General features: G+C 27.1%; 2 protein-coding genes and 1 long non-coding RNA gene across 7 annotated transcripts in view; 2 read left to right on the top strand and 1 right to left on the bottom strand.

Annotated features, from left to right (window-relative positions):
• The window catches only part of LOC111690947 (transforming growth factor beta-1-induced transcript 1 protein), a 31,857-nt gene extending 13,267 nt beyond the window's left edge, over positions 1-18,590 (top strand). For all 3 annotated transcript variants that reach the window (XM_046946270.1, XM_046946271.1, XM_046946272.1), the window contains 2 exons: positions 16,951-17,131; positions 17,992-18,590. In XM_046946270.1, coding sequence (XP_046802226.1) covers positions 16,951-17,131; positions 17,992-18,517 — 707 coding nt within the window. In that variant the 3' untranslated portion in view covers positions 18,518-18,590. The remainder of the gene's footprint in view (positions 1-16,950; positions 17,132-17,991) is intronic.
• The window catches only part of LOC111690937 (carboxypeptidase M), a 43,552-nt gene continuing 26,405 nt past the window's right edge, over positions 1,895-19,041 (bottom strand). The window contains exons 2-9 of one of the 3 annotated variants that reach the window (XM_023453544.2): positions 14,221-14,452; positions 13,824-14,156; positions 13,138-13,325; positions 12,403-12,432; positions 7,111-7,406; positions 6,367-6,543; positions 6,204-6,296; positions 1,895-2,176 (exon numbers count right to left, since the gene is read on the bottom strand). In XM_023453544.2, the coding sequence (XP_023309312.1) occupies positions 2,021-2,176; positions 6,204-6,296; positions 6,367-6,543; positions 7,111-7,406; positions 12,403-12,432; positions 13,138-13,325; positions 13,824-14,156; positions 14,221-14,417 (1,470 nt within the window). In that variant the 5' untranslated portion in view covers positions 14,418-14,452 and the 3' untranslated portion in view covers positions 1,895-2,020. Of the gene's footprint in view, positions 2,177-6,203; positions 6,297-6,366; positions 6,544-7,110; positions 7,422-12,402; positions 12,433-13,137; positions 13,326-13,823; positions 14,157-14,220; positions 14,453-19,041 lie in introns of all 3 variants that reach the window. The other 2 variants (XM_046946264.1, XM_046946263.1) reach the window with 2 other exon arrangements.
• On the top strand, positions 8,453-9,608 carry LOC124418801. Its single transcript, XR_006940219.1, has 3 exons — positions 8,453-8,617; positions 8,678-8,919; positions 8,980-9,608. It is a non-coding gene; the product is annotated as an uncharacterized LOC124418801 (long non-coding RNA).

Here is a 19,041-nt window from a genome sequence, read left to right as displayed (position 1 = left end):
TGGTTTTAGCCGCAGTTATGCATATGAAGGAGTTGGAATTTAATATTGTGATCACATATACAAAAACCTTCTATAAAATTATGATTTCTCCAAGTAGGGAAAAATTTTAATTAATTTATTTTTTTTTGAAACGAAGCTTAATGATTATACATTATTCTTATTATTTTAATTAACTTATAAAACCTTCAAATTAATTTTTATAACTCGTTTCAAATTATTTAATGTTCATCATTTGCTTTATATTTACTTTGTAGTTACGAAAAATTATATTAATATGTAAAAAAGTAGTCGAAAAATTATATTAATATGTAAAAAAGTAGTTGATACATATCGTCATATAAAATGCAAAATTACGTAAGAACACTTCAAAATTTTACATTATAGACAAAAAACTAATTAAAATGAAAATTATTATTGTTATAAAAGTGTTTTTTTCTTATAGGTGCTATATCGAAATTTTAATAAACATTAATTAATATAATACATAATTACAAAATAAGACGTGCAAAAAAAAGTAAATGTATGGGTTCAACTGATAATGGCCTGGTTCATATTTAGGTGAAACATTCATGATTTTAACATTAGCGTGTCATTGGCGAGCATGGGTTCGTATTTGGAAATATAGCTCGTCATTAAATTGAGTGCTTATAACCAATGAACATTTGATGATTCTAATTCAAATTTAAATTGGTGAACTATATGTATTTTAAAATGCGTTAATAAATTAATTTTTAATAATCGAACAAATGTTTTTAGCTTAATATTTTTAAAAATTTATATGATAACAAAATAAAACATAAAGAGTAAAAATAAATAAAATAAAATATATTTTATAATTCGTTAAACATTCAACCAAGTTATTTTAACTAAGTTATATTACTAAAATTTAACAAATATTAAATACAAAAATCTAATAAAAGAATATTACAATTCCTATAATAGATTTTCACATGAGTGAATTGGGTGCAATTTTTCATGCCTTCACTTATGGCAAATTTATTAGAATTTTGGCATGTTTTTAAAATGCATTAACGTAATAAAGAAAACGTAAAAATATACCTTCTTCTTAAAAAACTTCAAATTTTTTTTGCTTGGATCTCAAAAATGACGTAATTTCCAGCTAATCGCGGGAAAAATAATAATTTTTTTGTTAGAGTATTTCTGGTCCTTAAAACGACTTAAAGGGGTATTGTATTATATGGGGCATATAAACTCCAAAATAATAAAAAAATAAAATGGAGCAAACCAAATCCCAAACTGTTCATATAAGAAATCTCAAAAATGACGTAATTTCCAGCTAATCGCGGGAAAAATAATATTTTTTTGTTAGAGTATTTCTGGTCCGTAAAACGACTTAAAGGGGTATTGTATTATATGGGACATATAAACTCCAAAATAATAAAAAAAATAAAATGGAGCAAACCAAATCCCAAACTGTTCATATAAGAAATCTCAAAAATGACGTAATTATCAGCTAATCGCGGGAAAAATAATAATTTTTTTGTTAGAGTATTTCTGGTCCGTAAAACGACTTAAAGGGGTATTGTATTATATGGGGCATATAAACTCCAAAATAATAAAAAAAAATAAAATGGAGCAAACCAAATCCCAAACTGTTCATATAAGAAATAAAAAAATAAAATAAATGTTTGTACTAAAAATTAAAATTTTTTGAAACCGGTTAACCGAGACATAAAAACCGGATAACCCAAAATCAATGTTTTAAAAACGGGATTACGAAAAGCCGAAATATGCAATAAAATCCGATTTTTCGGTTCACCCTACATTAGTTGTAGGGTATACAAATTGTTTTTTTGTTCATTTTATTTTACTTATCAACTTTTTACCTCAAAAATAATATAGTAATTAATTAAAATTAACACATTGCAAAATGTAAAGAATAAGGAAAAAAATATTTTTTTATTTTACATATCAACTTTTTACCATAACAATTGTACTCAACTTATTCAACTTCGGAAACTTTGATTTCGTATGTCAAAAAAAGACTCGATGAAAACGATCAGCCAAATATATTAGAATATAAGTTATTCAGACCATTAGTAATAGAGGAGAAAATTCCAGAATCACTATAAGTTTGTCCAGGACGATAGTGATGATTTTGGGATGGTCCGGGAAGTGGCCGATATAATTGGGATATTGGAATAGTGTCGGTACGCTGAAAATAAAAAAATTATATTAATATTTAATTTGACAATTATAAGGCACGTCAAAAATTAAGAAATTCATGTTATTTGTAAAAATCAGACAGTATCATCACCGCGTACTAAAAACAATCACTTTGCACTTGAACAACATTGGAACCAGGGATGGCAAATTTGGTACGATGATACTTTTATTGAAGCTATTTGATGTTCGAAAGCACTGTGATACTCTCGAGTTCTATTAGATACTCTTAGGGCCACAATATAAATATCCGATGATGTCGTTTAACCGGTAGTTAATTTGAAGATTAAAATAATTTTTGTATAAAAACTTTTTATATATCGTTTTTATATAAGTTTTAATGTATAAGTAGTCTGATATTGCCGAATGTGGTTTATTTTTCAAATAATATAGCATTTAAATTACTATTTATTTACTACTTCTACTAGTGAAAGTTCAAGCCATTTTCTGAGAGGGACTTTATATGGGGTGTTGGTAAATTATGGACCGATCCTCATAAAACTCTGTAGATAGAAATATAGAATTTCTGCGCCAATTTCTGGCCAATTTTTCTGCAGCTATTCCCTTCTTTCCACAATTTAATAATAATTTTTCCATTGGAAACACTATTTTCTTTACTTTTGCTATTTTTTATTATTCTTACAACTTTTATACAAAAATATGTAAATGTTGTTGTAAACGATCTATTGTAATAACAATTAAGACCTGGATCACACTAGGAAACTTTTTATTACGTGTGGCACATAAATAGCAAATGGGGCTAAATTGTTTTAAATGCACTTGAGAGACTTTTCGTTCGTCTTTAATATTTCCTTAAGCTAACTTATGTATATTATAGTTGGGCCTTTAATCTGAAACTCAAAAATATAAGCATGGATATACGAAGGAACAAAAATACAAATTAAGTTCATCCAAATATTTTAAATATTCGTGGATAAAATCGCTTTAAAAGAGTTTTTTCAACCGCTTTAAAAAATATTGTTTATAAAACTGAGTACACATTTTTAAGATTATTTGACATTAAGTTTACCCACATATTTTAAATATTTATGGATAAATTCGCTTTTTAAGTTTTTTAACCTCTTTATATTTTTTTATAAATCTAAGTACACATTTTTTTTATAGATTAGATTATTTAACTTGATGAATTAATATACATTAATTAAGAATCATTAACTTAAAAAATTATGCATTTATGTCTGAAAGATTAAACATTATGAGGAATGTTTCGAAAGTGTTTTTAATTGCATTAATGTTTAATATAATCCTCATTAATAGCAACCTAAAAGTATATAATTTTATTAATTTTAATTAGGAGGAAATGTGTGCTTTATTAGTTTCACTACATACAGTTAATCTCAAAAATAAGTATACAAAAATACTGACAATTGGTTTTATTTAAAAAGGATATTACTTTTTCAAAAATCATAAAAGTAACACATTTATTTATTAAAAACAATTATGATAATTATTATTCACTACTTTTTTCCGGGTTATTTTGGTTACTTGAGTTCTCATTTGAGGTGTAGTTAAATAGGTGAAAAATTTCCAAAATAGTAAGATTTTTATATTTAATTAGTCATGGTATGAATACGAATTGAACAATTTTAAACACGGATACACATTAATTTGTTTCTAGAACAAATAAAATGTCCGATCCATAAAACATGGTTATTGTATCGAGTATATCAAGATATGATTGGTATGCTTTGGAAATCGGATTATTTGGAAAACCTTTTAAATTAAAGGAAATATATAGAATTATCCAAATTTTAAAGTTTATGTTGTAAGTCTTAGGAAATCGGAGTTAAATTTCGGTTTTTAAGAAACTACTGTGTTCAAAATGGCCAAATCCATGCATATAACGTTAATTTCGAAATAACAACTCTTTTCAAAAGTTAAAAATTATATTTCGAATACATCATTTGGAGGGTTCAATGACCACCAGATCCAAAATCCGGGGTCTAAAGCGAAAAAAAATCGTAGAAATGAGAAAAAACTGTTCTACTAATTAATTCCGGAGCCAATCGGCCCAAATTTCAAGATTTCGGAACTAAAAGTAGATTTTTTCCAAGTTTATTAAGAAGTAATTTTATTAATACATGTAAAATTTTCATAAATTTTGTAAATATCATTAAACCAAATATATACTGAAATGATCTGTATACTTACTTTTGGGACGTAAATTTTGCACTTTTTTAACTTCAGCTTAAATAAGATCTCAAAGAACCAAAATATAAAGAAAAAAGTAGTGAATAATAATTATCACAATTGTTTTTAATAAATAAATGTGTTGTGTTTTGAAAAAATAATATCTTGTTTTAAATAAAACAATCGTCAGTATTTCTCAGTACTCGAATTCCCAAATAATATACCAACAGCTTATTTTATGTGAGTAAATAAACTACTTTTTCAAATTTAAAAAAAAGAAATTGCTCAATGTGTTTGAATAAAATTATATTTCCCGTTTTTTCCTTTTTGGTACCATAAATACAGTTTTCTCTCTTTTACACCCAAAAAGGATTGAATTTTAAAAAAGTACGAAACAGGTGTCTCATAATTTTGGGAGATGTTACCGAAATATTTATAAAAATTTTATTATGTTAATTAGTTCAAAAATTATAAAGGACCAAAAAAGGTACCAAAATCCCTCTTGTTGCACATTTTTACCCCTTAAAAGTATAAATTTCAAAAAACCAGTACCAGACACCCATCTGCTAATTTTAAGAGTAGGTGCATGTAAAGTAGAAATTTGTAACCGCTTATTGCCAATAGGCTAGGTTATTGAATATTGTTAAATAAATAAAAAAAGATGGTATTTCCAGATTCGCTTGTTTTGTCCTTCCGTTTGTAATACATCGAAATATTGATCATATATCCACAAAAGTATATGAGAAATTCTATTATTATTTTAGATTTAAAGAAATACCGCCGTATTTGTAAATATATTAATCGCTTATTTTAGGTTTATTAAACAAAATTGATACAATAAACCATCAATAACATTATTATACATTTATGAATATGGGGAATAAACTTATGTATTAAATAACTCTTTCGTTTAACATCTTGAAAATTAAGTGATGATGAATTTCTATTTACAAGACTTGAAGAAATATTGTGTGTAGGGTATAAACGTTTGCATGAAAATCCACAAAAATACAATAATTTTTAAGGTGTGGACATTTTTTAATTAACAAGATCTATCCATAAATAAGAGACATATGACCAAAAATCTGAGACAACCAGCGAAAATTTCATCAAAAATATATACAATAAATTGTATAAAAATCATTTTTCCAAACACACTACGGTGATAGGTATACATTCGGCAAATGCGAATATAGGCTTCTTACTTGTTCAAAAAATCGATTTTCAAAAAGTTCGTACAAACGTTAGTACTATTGGATAGTACGTCAGACACAAATTTTCAGCTTTATCGGTCAAGAAATGCCGGAATTAGAGGGGATCAAAGTAGGACATTTTAGTAATAAAGAGTTTAATTCAAATGAGTGTAACTTTTCATCTATTGGTCCAAGCAACAATTGTCCGGAGGAGTTCAGAAAGCTATTTCTTGACTCTTTTCAAAAAAAATTTGTAACTTTAAAAAAATAAAACCTTTTTTAAACAAAAAAGGGCCTATTTTGAAAAAAAAAAACAAATTAAAAGTTTTTAAAAATTAAAAAAATAAAGAAATTCTTGAATATATGAACTCCTTTGGGCAATCTTCCTTAGGACCACTAGGTAAAAAGTTACACTTATTTGAATAAAATAAAGAAATTGCTATATGAACTCCTTTGGGCAATCTTTCTTAGGACCACTAGGTAAAAAGTCACACTTATTTGAATAAAACCCTGTATGACCAAAATGTCCTAGTTTGACCCTCTAAGTCCGGCAGTTAGGTCATTTGACACGAAATTCCCCATATGTATTTAAATTTTATAAATCTTTCTGATATTTATTCCAGGCTTGTAGTAAATGAGCATTATGTATTTTTCTATTTGAAAATGTCTTCTTACCGATGATGGCTGTAAAGTGACATTTAATAGAGTTGGATGTTGTTCAACAACCACAAATTCAACTTCTCTCGGATTAAATCCTTCAGCAAAAATCTGTTTTAAAAAATTTAATTCATTATTTTTGGTCTTTTGTAAGTGTATCCATTCACATTACGATATGTACCTCTAATTTATAGTATCCAGGCAGCAAAATTCTCCAGAACTCTCCATGTTTGGTTGTCTGGAATCCTACATCTCTTCCTTTTATTTTTAATGATGCTCTCTCCACAGGTGCATTATTTAGATCTAGTACAAAACCTTGTACTCCTCTATGTGCCTCGGCCAAAAACTTTATTAAGGACTACGAAAAAATTATTTAATTTTACCAATTAAATTTTACAGAATATAATGTACCCACCATCAATTTTTTTACTATAAGGTATTACTAAGTCATTATAGTCGTTATAGTCACTTGCTAAAGGAAAATTTTTTTGGGGGTAGGGTCAATTAGGGACCATTCCATACTTCTATTTAAAAGCAGTTTTAAGTTATTTAATGAAATCGGAAGAACCAAATCGGTCCGATGTCCGTCATACCTTACAATATAATTATTTGTGTTTAACACTTAAACTGTTATTACTGACTTACATACACTGCCGCTCCCATAAATATTTTCAGTATTTCTTTACATTCATGTAAAATGTCCACGATATTAATACTTGTATACTCGTGTGAAGGCGGCTTAAACAAGACATAATTTTAATATTTAAAATTTTGACACTATTACTTTTTGCAAAAAAAAAAAAAAAAATAATAATTATGTGTATTTAGAGCTCTGAAAACTAGTATATTCGGAGGGACCATATTTTATGATGGCGGGTAAAAAATTAATTATGTATGTTTTTCAAAATATTTTGTTTTACTTTACCAATTGATTATCTTCCCAATATTTCTTTAATTCATATGAAGGAGGATATTTACAGCATGATATTTCTAATGTAACTTCCATACATCCATACCAAACGTATTGATAATCTTGCATACCTCCTGTTAGAGGATACCACGCAGCTCCATTTGTAATGCCATTTTCAAAGGCTGGTGTTGCGGACTTACAAGCCACCCCTCTCGACATCTTGGCGTGATTTTTAGCATACACCAATGAAAGATGTTTAAACACATCATCGTCAGGTGTTAGAGAAGGGGCTGCAGAGTATGTTTGGAACACTGCACCCAAGGGACATGTAAGTGTAAAATAATGAAAATGTTTTAAAAATTTTAAAATTAATTTAATATAACCCAGGAAAATTAGTCGATAAATTAGAAAACTAAGAAGTTTTAGATAGATAAATAAATATTGGTACAGTGCTTCGTCATACGGTCTTAAAAACCACCATTAATTTCATTTAGGCTTATCGAAAAATTTAGGGAAAAATCTTACAAAAAATACCTTTTTTGCAAATATTTCGCTTATTTCTTTAGACTATTAAATTTCCTACGTTTTACATTTTTCCTAATTTTTTTTTTTGCATATCATTAGTTTGTTTCGAGCTAAAGTGCTTTGATTTTCCATTGCACTGTTATTTTCAAATCTTTTGGTGTTTTCTTTTTTGGCATAAATGGTGCCCATATTGTGTTGTTTTGGGATAAAATTTAACTTTGTAATGTTGTGATAAGAGGTGTAATAAAAATAATTGATAATCAGAAAAAAAATGTATATTGTTGAAAGCAATTGATTTCATTAAGTTAGTACAAACTTATAATAAAAACATAATTATTGTGGCTTTAGTCAAGTCAGTACTTGACTATATACTAGACTATAGCTTGGACTATAGACTAGACTCTAGACAAAACTATGTGCCTCCGGTAGATTCTAATCTGTCAGACTGGAGGTTGTAGATTCGATTCCCACCTAAGGCCCATAACATTAAGTAGCATTAAAAACACTATAAGAAATTCATAAAAATTCGATCACAAATAAATTTACCGATAACGCGGACAACGTTTCGTAGTGTTTATATTTTATTGTTTAAATATTTTCCAATTAAATTAAATTATTAAATTTTTAAATGCAAACTTCAAACAAAAGAAGAAAAACTGAAATGAATATGGTAGCACGATTTTAAAGAAAACTTCAAAATCGTTATTTTAAAATTCTACATCTGACGTGCTTAAAGTTTATGACCGGATGCACTAAGTAAGGTGAAATCGTCAAGGCAGCTGATTTTTATTTCTTTATTGTAAAAGTGCTTGGGTTTTGTCAAAAATAATTAATTTATTATTATTCTAACATAAAAATTAAATTTGTGTTTTCAAACGAAAAATTTTAAATTAAAAATTATGAATGAAAGGGGTTCCAAATGAAGAAATTCAGATTAAGCACCGATAAGACGTTGTCCTGCTGCGAATACAATTTAAATACAACGACAGTTTTATATGTAATATTGTGAAATACATAACAAATTTTCTTTCTAATATTTATTATTTTTCAATTTTAGAAATTTCATTTTGACAAAACCCATACTCTAAACAAACCAAAAAATATTGTGTTTGTTGCGGTTGTTGCCCAAACGTTCCCACCTTACTTATTACATCATGGTTTATGAAGTTTTCATAGAAATCGTTTTACCATATTATTTTGAAAAATTCCAGTTTTCTTTGAAATGTTTATAAAAATTAATCAAAATTGAATAATGTTTAAAAATATAACAAAATATTTGCATTTAAATTGAATTCAATGGTAAGATTAATAACATATTTAATATTAAACAGGAACTAATTATTTAAACAATTTAAACAGAAAAATATATTGAAAACTTGCAAGAAGATTTGATAAAAGAGCTGGTGGTGATTTAAAAAAAACAATGCAATATCCACATTGCTAAAAGGAAACGTGTCAAAATGCAAATGTTTCAAGCATTACCTTCTTCACAGACTAGACTAAAATCCAGACTATACTATAATTCAGCCTTTATAACAGACTATATTCCTGAAACAGACAAGACTGTAGTCCAGACTACAGACTAAAATTTAATCCAGACTATTGACTATGCTATAGTGCAGACTTAGACTAACATATAGTCCAAATTATAAACTAGACCAGCCTAGAGAATAGACTAAAGTCAATAGACTATAGTCTACTTTTGTATCAATATAAATATCTAAGACCAACTTTGATGGATTGGAAAGCTTTTAGAGTTACGAACTTCAAATTTTGCAAGAACTACATTGGCATCTACTTAAATAATTGGGACAAATAGATGGACTACCGAAGCACATTGGACATAGCTAACTATAAATAAAAATTATTAAGCAATATATATATGTCATTATTGTAATAAAAATAATTCGAAAAATGTCTTATTTAGATCAGTGTGTTGTAGTTATCAGTTTGTCGCGAGAATTAATAATAGAACAAATCTAATGATAAATTACAAATTTTTCATTGAAAAGTTGTTATTGTTTACATGTTAAGAATGTTATTTGTTTACATTTCTTATGTTATTTTCGACATTATAGTACAAAAACAAAATACATGTTGTTTTTGTATTGTTGTGTCCATTTTTCTATTTGATTTTTTTATAATCATACCAATTTTAATTTTATTTTGGCAGTATGAAATAAAAATCTAATCTGCAGCTTAAGTAAACATTTTTTTTTTGATATTTATTAAAAAAAATTCTAAATATCAAATTTATTATAACAAAACTTGTGATAGGAGTACGCAAAATATATGCATTTAGCAAAATATGTAATATATGCATTTATAACAAGATATGCAAAAATATAACAATATAACGAGATATGCAAAAAATCGATTCCAATTTGCAGTGCGTAACAATTTTTCCCATATATCAAGGTTTTGGAGGTGTTTAGCAAATTTCCAAAACAGATGTTTATTGCACTTAAGGTACATATACCTATTTTCATTTATTTTGTCTCACTTAAAAATATAATTGTATAGAACATATGATGTGCAAACATATTAGCCCAATTCACAATCTAGTGAAAATGGTCTTGTATCACTGCATTTTCAAATTATTTAGTATATTTTTGCAATACACTAACAAAATATACAGAAATACTCACGTAGTTTTTATTTACTCAACAAAAAAACGTATATTTTGTGTGTTTGCAACTGGGGTTGTAAATAAAAGCTTAAAAAGTCGTTCACAATTAATAGGAAATATTTACATTTGTATTTAACATGTGGGAAACTTTATTCTCTATAGAAATTATAATACTATCAGAAGGCGTACGACTTATAAGTGAGTTATTCTTAAAAATAATATATAATACTTTATTAATAGTGGTTAAGAGAAGCAATGTGCAAAAGTTTCATTTAACTATCTCAACGCTAATTTCCTGGACTAATAAGCAAATGCGTTAACTACATATCGACCTTAAAATGGAAGAATTTATAACAAAGCGGAAAGAGGTGGATCTTATATAACCAATTGTAATGAATTTTACCACAGTATGTATGTCTAACTATTTATGGTATTTTTTGATGTGTCCAACCGATTTGTGACAGAGTCATTTAAATTTCAATGAAACTAAGTTTTGCTAATTTTTGTTGACATAATAGAACATTTACATAGTTATGATCCCTAAAGCCCTATTCGAGGGGTACGTGTCAAATTTCATCAAATTATCTTAAAAATTGCGACCTGTTTGAATTTGAAGTAAATCAAAGTAAACTATGAATATATATTTTTTTATTTTTGCAAATTTTTTTTCGCCTCAACATAATTTTAATTATATGTCATTATTATTTATGAATTCATAGTGAAAGTGTTTAAATTGCTAAACATTTTGGTATATATGTGAATTTATTTGTGATTCTGGCATAAAACAAAAAGAAAGCTTTTATTTGACTCTAATATGGTGCGATAGTTGTCTGAAGGCAACATGTTTTTTGAGACAAACGCTATTAAAGAAGAAATTTTTTTTTTCGCAAAAATTTTAAAACCATCATAAAAAGTTTGCATTTATTAATTTTTTAATACGAATTTGACTCGGAGGTGTTAATAAAATTTACAAGGTATTACAACTGTATCGGTAAATAGCTGTGAATGTCACATTTTTAAAAAATTGACGCCTATTCTTGGCAAGTTTGTCCTTAGATCTCTAACATCTACAAGATATACCTTAAATTGCGTTAAATTACTACACCTATTAAATACGGTTGCATAAATTTAATTTGATTAATGGACCATTATATGTCCATTATTTTAATTAAATTTTAAATGTTCTTAAAGTTGAGAGATAATAATTTTCGAATGGAATTTTGAAAATGAAAACATAATATTATAGAGTCATAAGATGTCTACATATACGCCAAATTTGAGAAAATTACTAAAATTAAAATTCAGTTAAAATGTTAAAAAACATACTAACATTACTCCGAATTTTTGAATTTTATTTAGATTTTTCGAACATAACATTCATTGCATTGTCATTAGATTTCTTAATGTGTGCCAAATTTCAACGAAATCGGCCATTGGTACTGGTTGAAAATTCAGTTATAAAATTTGTAACAATGCAAGTTTTAAGCTTTTAAAAATATTATATACATATTGTATTTCAATATTGTATTTCAATATTGAATCTAGAAACTAGTAGGAAATCTATAAAATATTTATTTTATTCTAGTTTTTCATAAAATTGCATTTATTTTAAATTGACGATTAACCAGAGACCGAAAATAACTCGTTCACTTTGGTTTATAAAATATTTTAACATAATTTATTATTTTTTTATGTTAAATCACTGAGAGAATTATTCAAAGGCAAATTCTTGGTTAACGGTTGTTAATTTGAGTGATTTAAGTTTAAAAAAAATCAATTACATTGCTTATATAGCCAAGTTATTTCCACTCTCTGCAAAAAAATAAATAAATTCTGAGGACTAGGGCTATATATGGACCGATTCTAATAAAATTTGATGGATAGATTTATGTTTTAATAAAATTAATGTAAGTTGAATTTAATTATGATATTAGTGTTTATAAGTGAATTGTGTGTATTAAAGTAATTTTTTGAGAATTGGACAAGGGCCGATCAATTCGACTGAAACATAGTTTTGTAGAGACATGAAAATATATTTGTCATAACAGCAAACGAGCGGATGAATTTGTGGTAAATTTCATTTAAATTAGATTTTCTATCCGTTTTGAAATCAATTCTTCCTAGTGATATTTTTTAATTTTTTAGTTACTCACTCGCACATAATGCCGATGATCTACAGATTCCTTTTAATCGTCATATTGGATTAAAATAAGTAAAAAATTGTAACATAACTTTATAATACTGATAACATTAGATACTGAATAAATTAAATCTTAGACTATTCATATTATTTTCCATATTCAATAATCATTTTACAATTTTTTTATTTTGTCTGATAGTGTATTTAAATCCGAATCGGTTAAACTAACAAAGTGAAATAATGTAAAAATATAAATATGTAGTCTTAAATACACAGAAAAAATGTCAATTACCAAAACCTCGTTTTCAATCATTTTATTTATTTAAGTTCAACCTATAACGACATTGCATATTAAATAAGAATTGAAATTAAGAATTTCCGATTTAGTTATGAAAGTCTTGTTTATTTTTACATATTAGGGAATGAAAACAGGAATGCCTCTTATTAGTGAACGAATTAAAGTTGTATTTTATTTGCTTAGAATTTGTATTGTGTTAAAAGAATGTTTGTTCCCGGTCTATGTTTGACTTTCATTGGCCAAGTTACTTTAGTATGAATATTTTGAAAATATTTTGCTCATTTAAGCACAATTAAGTTATGGAACCCTAGGTTCGGTACTTGACTCTGTGTAATGCAAATTTTATTTTTTTGGGAGCTAAAGGACATTTAAAGGTGCTAAATTAAGCCTTGAAATAGCTAAATTAGCAAACACTGGAAGGTAGGAACAATTAACTCTAAATATACTTACTAGCATTTGGAGTGTTGTCATAAGGATAACTTGCTACTAAAGCACCACCGTGCAAACTTCCGCTTAAAACAAATTGTATTTTAGAAATCCAATCTTTCACTGCATCTGTTTCCGGTTGTCCTCTTTTATTGTTTTGTTTAAAATAATCAGGGAAGTTGCGATTCAAATCAAAACCTCGGGCATTATACCTGTAAAAAAAAAAATTAAAAACGAAAATAATAAAATTACACACTTCAACCTGTTTTACATATGTTAAAATTGTGAATTATTTTTTAAATAATAAAGGTTTTTTTACCTTAATTCCGGAATATTATGACTTAATGTTACTAAAGACGGAGATGGGGTAGGGTTAAGTATAAATTTTGATCGAGGAATTTACGTCTACTCCAAAGTTATTTATGTAGAATTTAATCGGTATATTAATGTTTATAATGACTTGAAGGTCAAAGTCATTTTCTGAAGGGAGTTTGTATGGGGCTGCCGATCATTACAAAATCGACGTAGACAGACGGACGGACATAGCTAAGTACATTGACTCAGAAAGTGTTTCTGAGTCGGTATACTTTAAGGTGGGCGTAGGACCAATATTTTTGGGTGTTACAAATATCAGCACAAATGCGTAATACGCCCCTCACTATAGTGTTGTAGGATATAAAAATAAATGTATAATTTTCTCATGCTCATACCTTCCTTGACCTCCATCACAAGTACCTTCCTTTGAAACAGCAAAACCATCGGGATTCATTGAGGGAAATATATGAATTCGAGTATTGTCAAGCAACCATTTTACATATTGATCAGTTTCATAACTTGTTACTAAATATTGAATTAAATGTAATAGTAATTCGCGACCAACGGGCTCGTTGCCATGAATATTACCCACGTATTTCACATCAGGCTTTCCCACCATATGCTCGTAAGGAGAAGATGAAACAACTAATACCCAAAGATCTTTGCCTTGTATGGATTTGCCAATTGAATATAATGCTGTTAAATTAGGATAACGAGCGCTAGTTGATCTGCAAGTATAAATAATTATAAATAATAGAAGCTTTATACATACATGTTATTTTAAGTATTCACCTTAAAAATTTAGTTAGTTCCTCATGATTGTGATAAACGAAATCCAAGTATTGTGAATCTGGTACGTAAGCTCGAGGTTCAGGTAGGGTTGCTTTTAATTCCATCGTATTTATTGGATTAATTGTTTCACTTTGAGCATTCGATTTATAACAGGAATATAATACCAGGAATGATATGATTGTCGTCCGCCGGAACATTTTGCTTTATAATATTATTAATGGTCTATAATAAACTAAAAATAAAATGATTTCTCTTCAAAATTGCAAAATTTAAGTTTTTTAAGAATAAAGTTGTAAGTATACAAACATAAAAAATATGCACTTAAAGAGTGAATTATTCACTTAAAATTCGAAAATATTTAAATATATAAATATGCTACAAAAGTCAAATTTAAAATTTATATACAAAATTCAATACCTTTGTAATAATTTTCTTTTTTTAAGTAATAAATTCTTAATATTGTTTTTATAAAGCACAAATCTTAAAATGTGTTTAAAGTAATTTTCAAAAAGGTTACCAAAATAAAATTCACATTTACACACCACTAATTTTAAAAATGCATTCAGGGAAAATTTCGACGATAGGACTGCGAAAAATCGAGTAATATTTTTTAGTAATATTTATAGGTCTAACTCTCTAAATATTGGAACATTTTCTCCAAACCATAATGAAATATTATATTGTTTTCAAGAGATTTAATTGAAAATATATTATGATTACGTCAAAATTTATCCTTTAACGTAAATATATTTTTATATTTATTTAAAATGTTCGTAATAAATTAACAAAATATTCAATACAATTTTGCGATAAAATTGTGGGGTGATAGAAGAAAACAAGAATTACGCATTCTAGGCACAGTGGGAAAAATATGACATATTTATATCAAAAATCGATAACTTCCTTGTTTCTCTACATATATTCTTTAAAATGTAGACATGTATTTGCAAGACGTTTTCCCGTCATATTTAAGAGAGAATCATGTATTTTTGCTGATGTTTAACTTCTCTAAATGATTTAACTATGTATAAAATTATAGGTTGCAATTTACAAGACAATTTGATGGAGTTTGGCAAAAATTTGTCTTTTGAAATTTGTTAAAATTGGTTCATTATTCACCTATTCTAGCGGGCCTTGTAAATGTGATTTTAAGATTCATAATTATGTTATATATATTTTTATTTCTACAAAAATCGACACACCTACGTTTTGTTTAAGTTTAAAGACACTTGTAATTTTCGTAATGATCGGTAAAAATTGAACATAGTCTCCATACAAAGTACCATTCTTAAAAATGCTTTAATATTTAAAATTCACTTAAAATCTTAGTATCGCTTTGAAAATCTAAAAATTTAATTTCATCAATGATGATTTTATCAATAAAATTCGACGTTACATTATAGATATACTAATTGATTATTTCAATGTAAATAATCTTCATAGAATCCAAATTCATCTGCATATTTCTCAAAAAAGGCTTTTTTGTAAAAATAATATTTTAGGATTAAGTATATTTTGTTATGGTTTTCCATTAATCGCAGCTGAATTTAATTAAAAAATTCATTCAACTTTCAGCTTTAAAGTACTTTTTAATTTCTAATATAAGAATGTGTCATTTTAAACTTTATTTTCTTGTACTTAAAAGCGATGCGTTAGAAACCTTTTCTATAAATGTAAATATGAAACAACCATTTTTGATACGAAAAATCAATAAAATAATCCACTGTGCAACATACACTATTTTCTGAGAACGCCTTCTAATCAGTTTCGAGTCATTTTTGATTAGTAGTTTTGAATTATTTGATTACTGCAGCACTTATTTTTAATACTAAGATTAATATTATAGTTTTCTCTTCCTTGTTATGGTGTTAAAAATCTCAGATTTTTAGAATTTTAAATTTTCATTCGGTGATAACTTATTCTATGTTTATGCTTCAGAAGTTTTTTGAAATTTATTTACCTTTAAACTTTGCAAGAAATTTTCCATTTCCATTCATGTTAAAATTAATATTTTACCCAGCATTCAATAACCTTTGATATGTTTTAAATTGGTTCCCAAAATATTTATAGTCTATCGATAACCGTTCGTGACCTGGACCGCATTTTAGTTTTTTTTTAATTTTACAGTATTTCTTTAATAAAATATACAATATTTAATATGATTTGAAAAATTTTTTGAATCCAAGTTTAGTGGTATTCAAAATTGTGCATAAATTTTATTTTTATTAGTGAAAAACCTAAATATTTTGGAATATGACAATTATGAGCAGAGCTTCTAAAATTCCTTTCAAATAATACCCCATATTGGCAATTATGAGCAGAGGTTCTAAAATAAAAAAAAAATTTTCAAAATACCTTTATTTTAAGTTCGTCCAGCTAACGAACGGTCATCGCTAGACTTAAAATATTTTGGGAATCATCATAAAACAAAGCAAGGTAAATTTTGAGAGGGGTAACAAAAATACGTTTTTGCTTTCCATATAGAATGAGTCGGTCTAATGTACATACATATGCATAAATTCACATATTTTTAAATTATTACACAAGTTTTTGTTATTTTTGTTTTTCCTATTTTTAGTTCAATATCGCTATGAGATAAGTGAAGTGGCATTTGTATTGATTTTTTATTTTAAATTAGTTTATATATGTGACTTTTTTTTTTAAAATATGTTAGTTTCAATTGGAAAATGAAAGTATTTACTTTGATTTTTTATTTATTTACCACAATAGCTGGAAGTTTATGTGCTCCCCAGAGTCGTATTGTGGGTGGAGATGATGCTATTTTGGGACAAATACCGTATCAAGCTGCTCTTTCTATAGCTGGTTTACCAACCTGTGGCGCAGTAATAATTAGCGAACGCTACGCTTTGACATCACTGCAATGTGTTTGTTCTGCCGGAAGTGATAAACCGTAAGTCAACTAATGAAAATTAAGTATATAACTATAGACATTTTTTGCAAATAAGCAAGTTGGCATAGCATAATCGAATAGAAAATTAACAAAAAATAAAAGAAAATAAAAACCACGGTATTCATTTTTCGGGGTTTATTAAAAAAATGTTTTTTGAATGACCCATATATTAATCTTAATCCAAATCATATATTTTTGTTATTAAGTATGCTTTTAAGATTTTACCTATTTAAACTCAGTAAATTCTATCTATAAGTATCGGAGATATGATCGAAACAAATATGACAAAAAATAACCATATATATTTTTTTATTAGATATTCTTTTAAGATTTTACCTATTTAAACAAAGTAAATTCGATCTGTAAGTATCGCATATATGATCGAAATAAATATGAACTCGTGTGGTGCGGGGATATTGTGTTTCTGATTTCGAACTAAATAGTCCTGAGTTATAGGCAGTTCAAAATGCGTGACATGATCTAACAAAATAATGGAATTTTCCATTAGGGTTATAACTTTTATACAGTTTATGGAATTATGGAAATTATAAGTTGAGCGTTCATGAAAATTTGTTTGAGGAGATTTTAGAATCGATTTGCCGCGGAAGGGTTTTGCACCAAAATGACCCAAGAAACTGGTTTTCGTTATTAGACACCACTGACTACTTCATAGTAAATTTTGGTATGGTCCTATTCAAAATACAAAAAAATAGTAAAATAAGTTAATTAGTCGTTTTTGCCGCATAGTTTTAAAAAGGATTTCATCTGTGAAAACTTGGCATATTCGAATAAAATATTTATTTGTAATTATTCAATTGCTTTAAGAAATTTTAAATTATTATTCTTATTTAATATTTTAGATGGCCACCTCAAATGTTTACGATTACTGCCGGCACTACCGATCTTTATAATGGAGGTTCACGTATTGTTTTAGAAAAAATTACTGTCAATCCAAATTATAATGATCTTACAACGGGCATAGCTCTATTAAAACTTTCTCAACCTTTAATATTAAACGATTACATACAACCGATTGCTTTGTCAAAAACTATCCCTCCTGTCGGTGCTGAAATAGAAATTTCTGGTTGGGGTCGAACAAAACATGGAGAAAATGATATGTATCGTACTCTTCAAATTAATGATGCTATTTTAATTGATGCCTCCGAATGTTTTAGAACAATAGGTAGTACCAATGATGAAGTTCTATGTTTGGGGCATACCCGAAAAAATGGAATATGCCAGGGCGATTTTGGTTCTCCCGCTGTTTACCATAATCAATTGGTTGGAATAGCGGCATCTGTACTGGGTGAATGTGGCAGTTTTTTACCTGATGTGTTTACTAGTATGGCTTTCAATTATAACTGGATTATGGAGCAAATAATGTAGATTTATAATTGATCTTTCTTAACTAAATTCATTTTTAGTATAAAATAAATCTTTTATTGCAATTTTCTATGAATATCATAGATAATGAGTTAAAAAATCAAAAAATTCATAAATATTCATTAATTTAAATATTCTGAATGAAAATGGCTTTGAAAAAATAGTCATGTTCGATTCATGTTATTTATTTCAGTTATGTATTCGTTTTTCTATGTGTAACAAATCTATTTTTTGCAAAGATAACAATTATCACTCATAAAAAACAGTAATTATGTATAGTCGGGCATGACCGACCAGTAAAGGTATTTTCAGACTACAATACCGAGTATTAATACTTGTCAAAAATGTTTGTAACATAATACAATTTTCAAGTCTTAAAATAATTTGTAATTTGATTTTCAAAAATATTACTGATTTTTTGGCATGCGGTCGGTATTCATAAATTTTTTAAAACAATTCAAAAACTTTTTATTTTCGGTATGTATTTTATAAATACAATAAAAAATACAAACAAAAATAAGAACGAA

The sequence above is a fragment of the Lucilia cuprina genome, chromosome 3 (genome assembly GCF_022045245.1).
Source record: "Lucilia cuprina isolate Lc7/37 chromosome 3, ASM2204524v1, whole genome shotgun sequence".
In the NCBI taxonomy this organism is placed as follows: Eukaryota; Metazoa; Arthropoda; class Insecta; order Diptera; family Calliphoridae; genus Lucilia; species Lucilia cuprina.
Note: the sequence above shows the minus strand (reverse complement) of the source record. Positions and strands in the feature narration are given on the sequence as shown.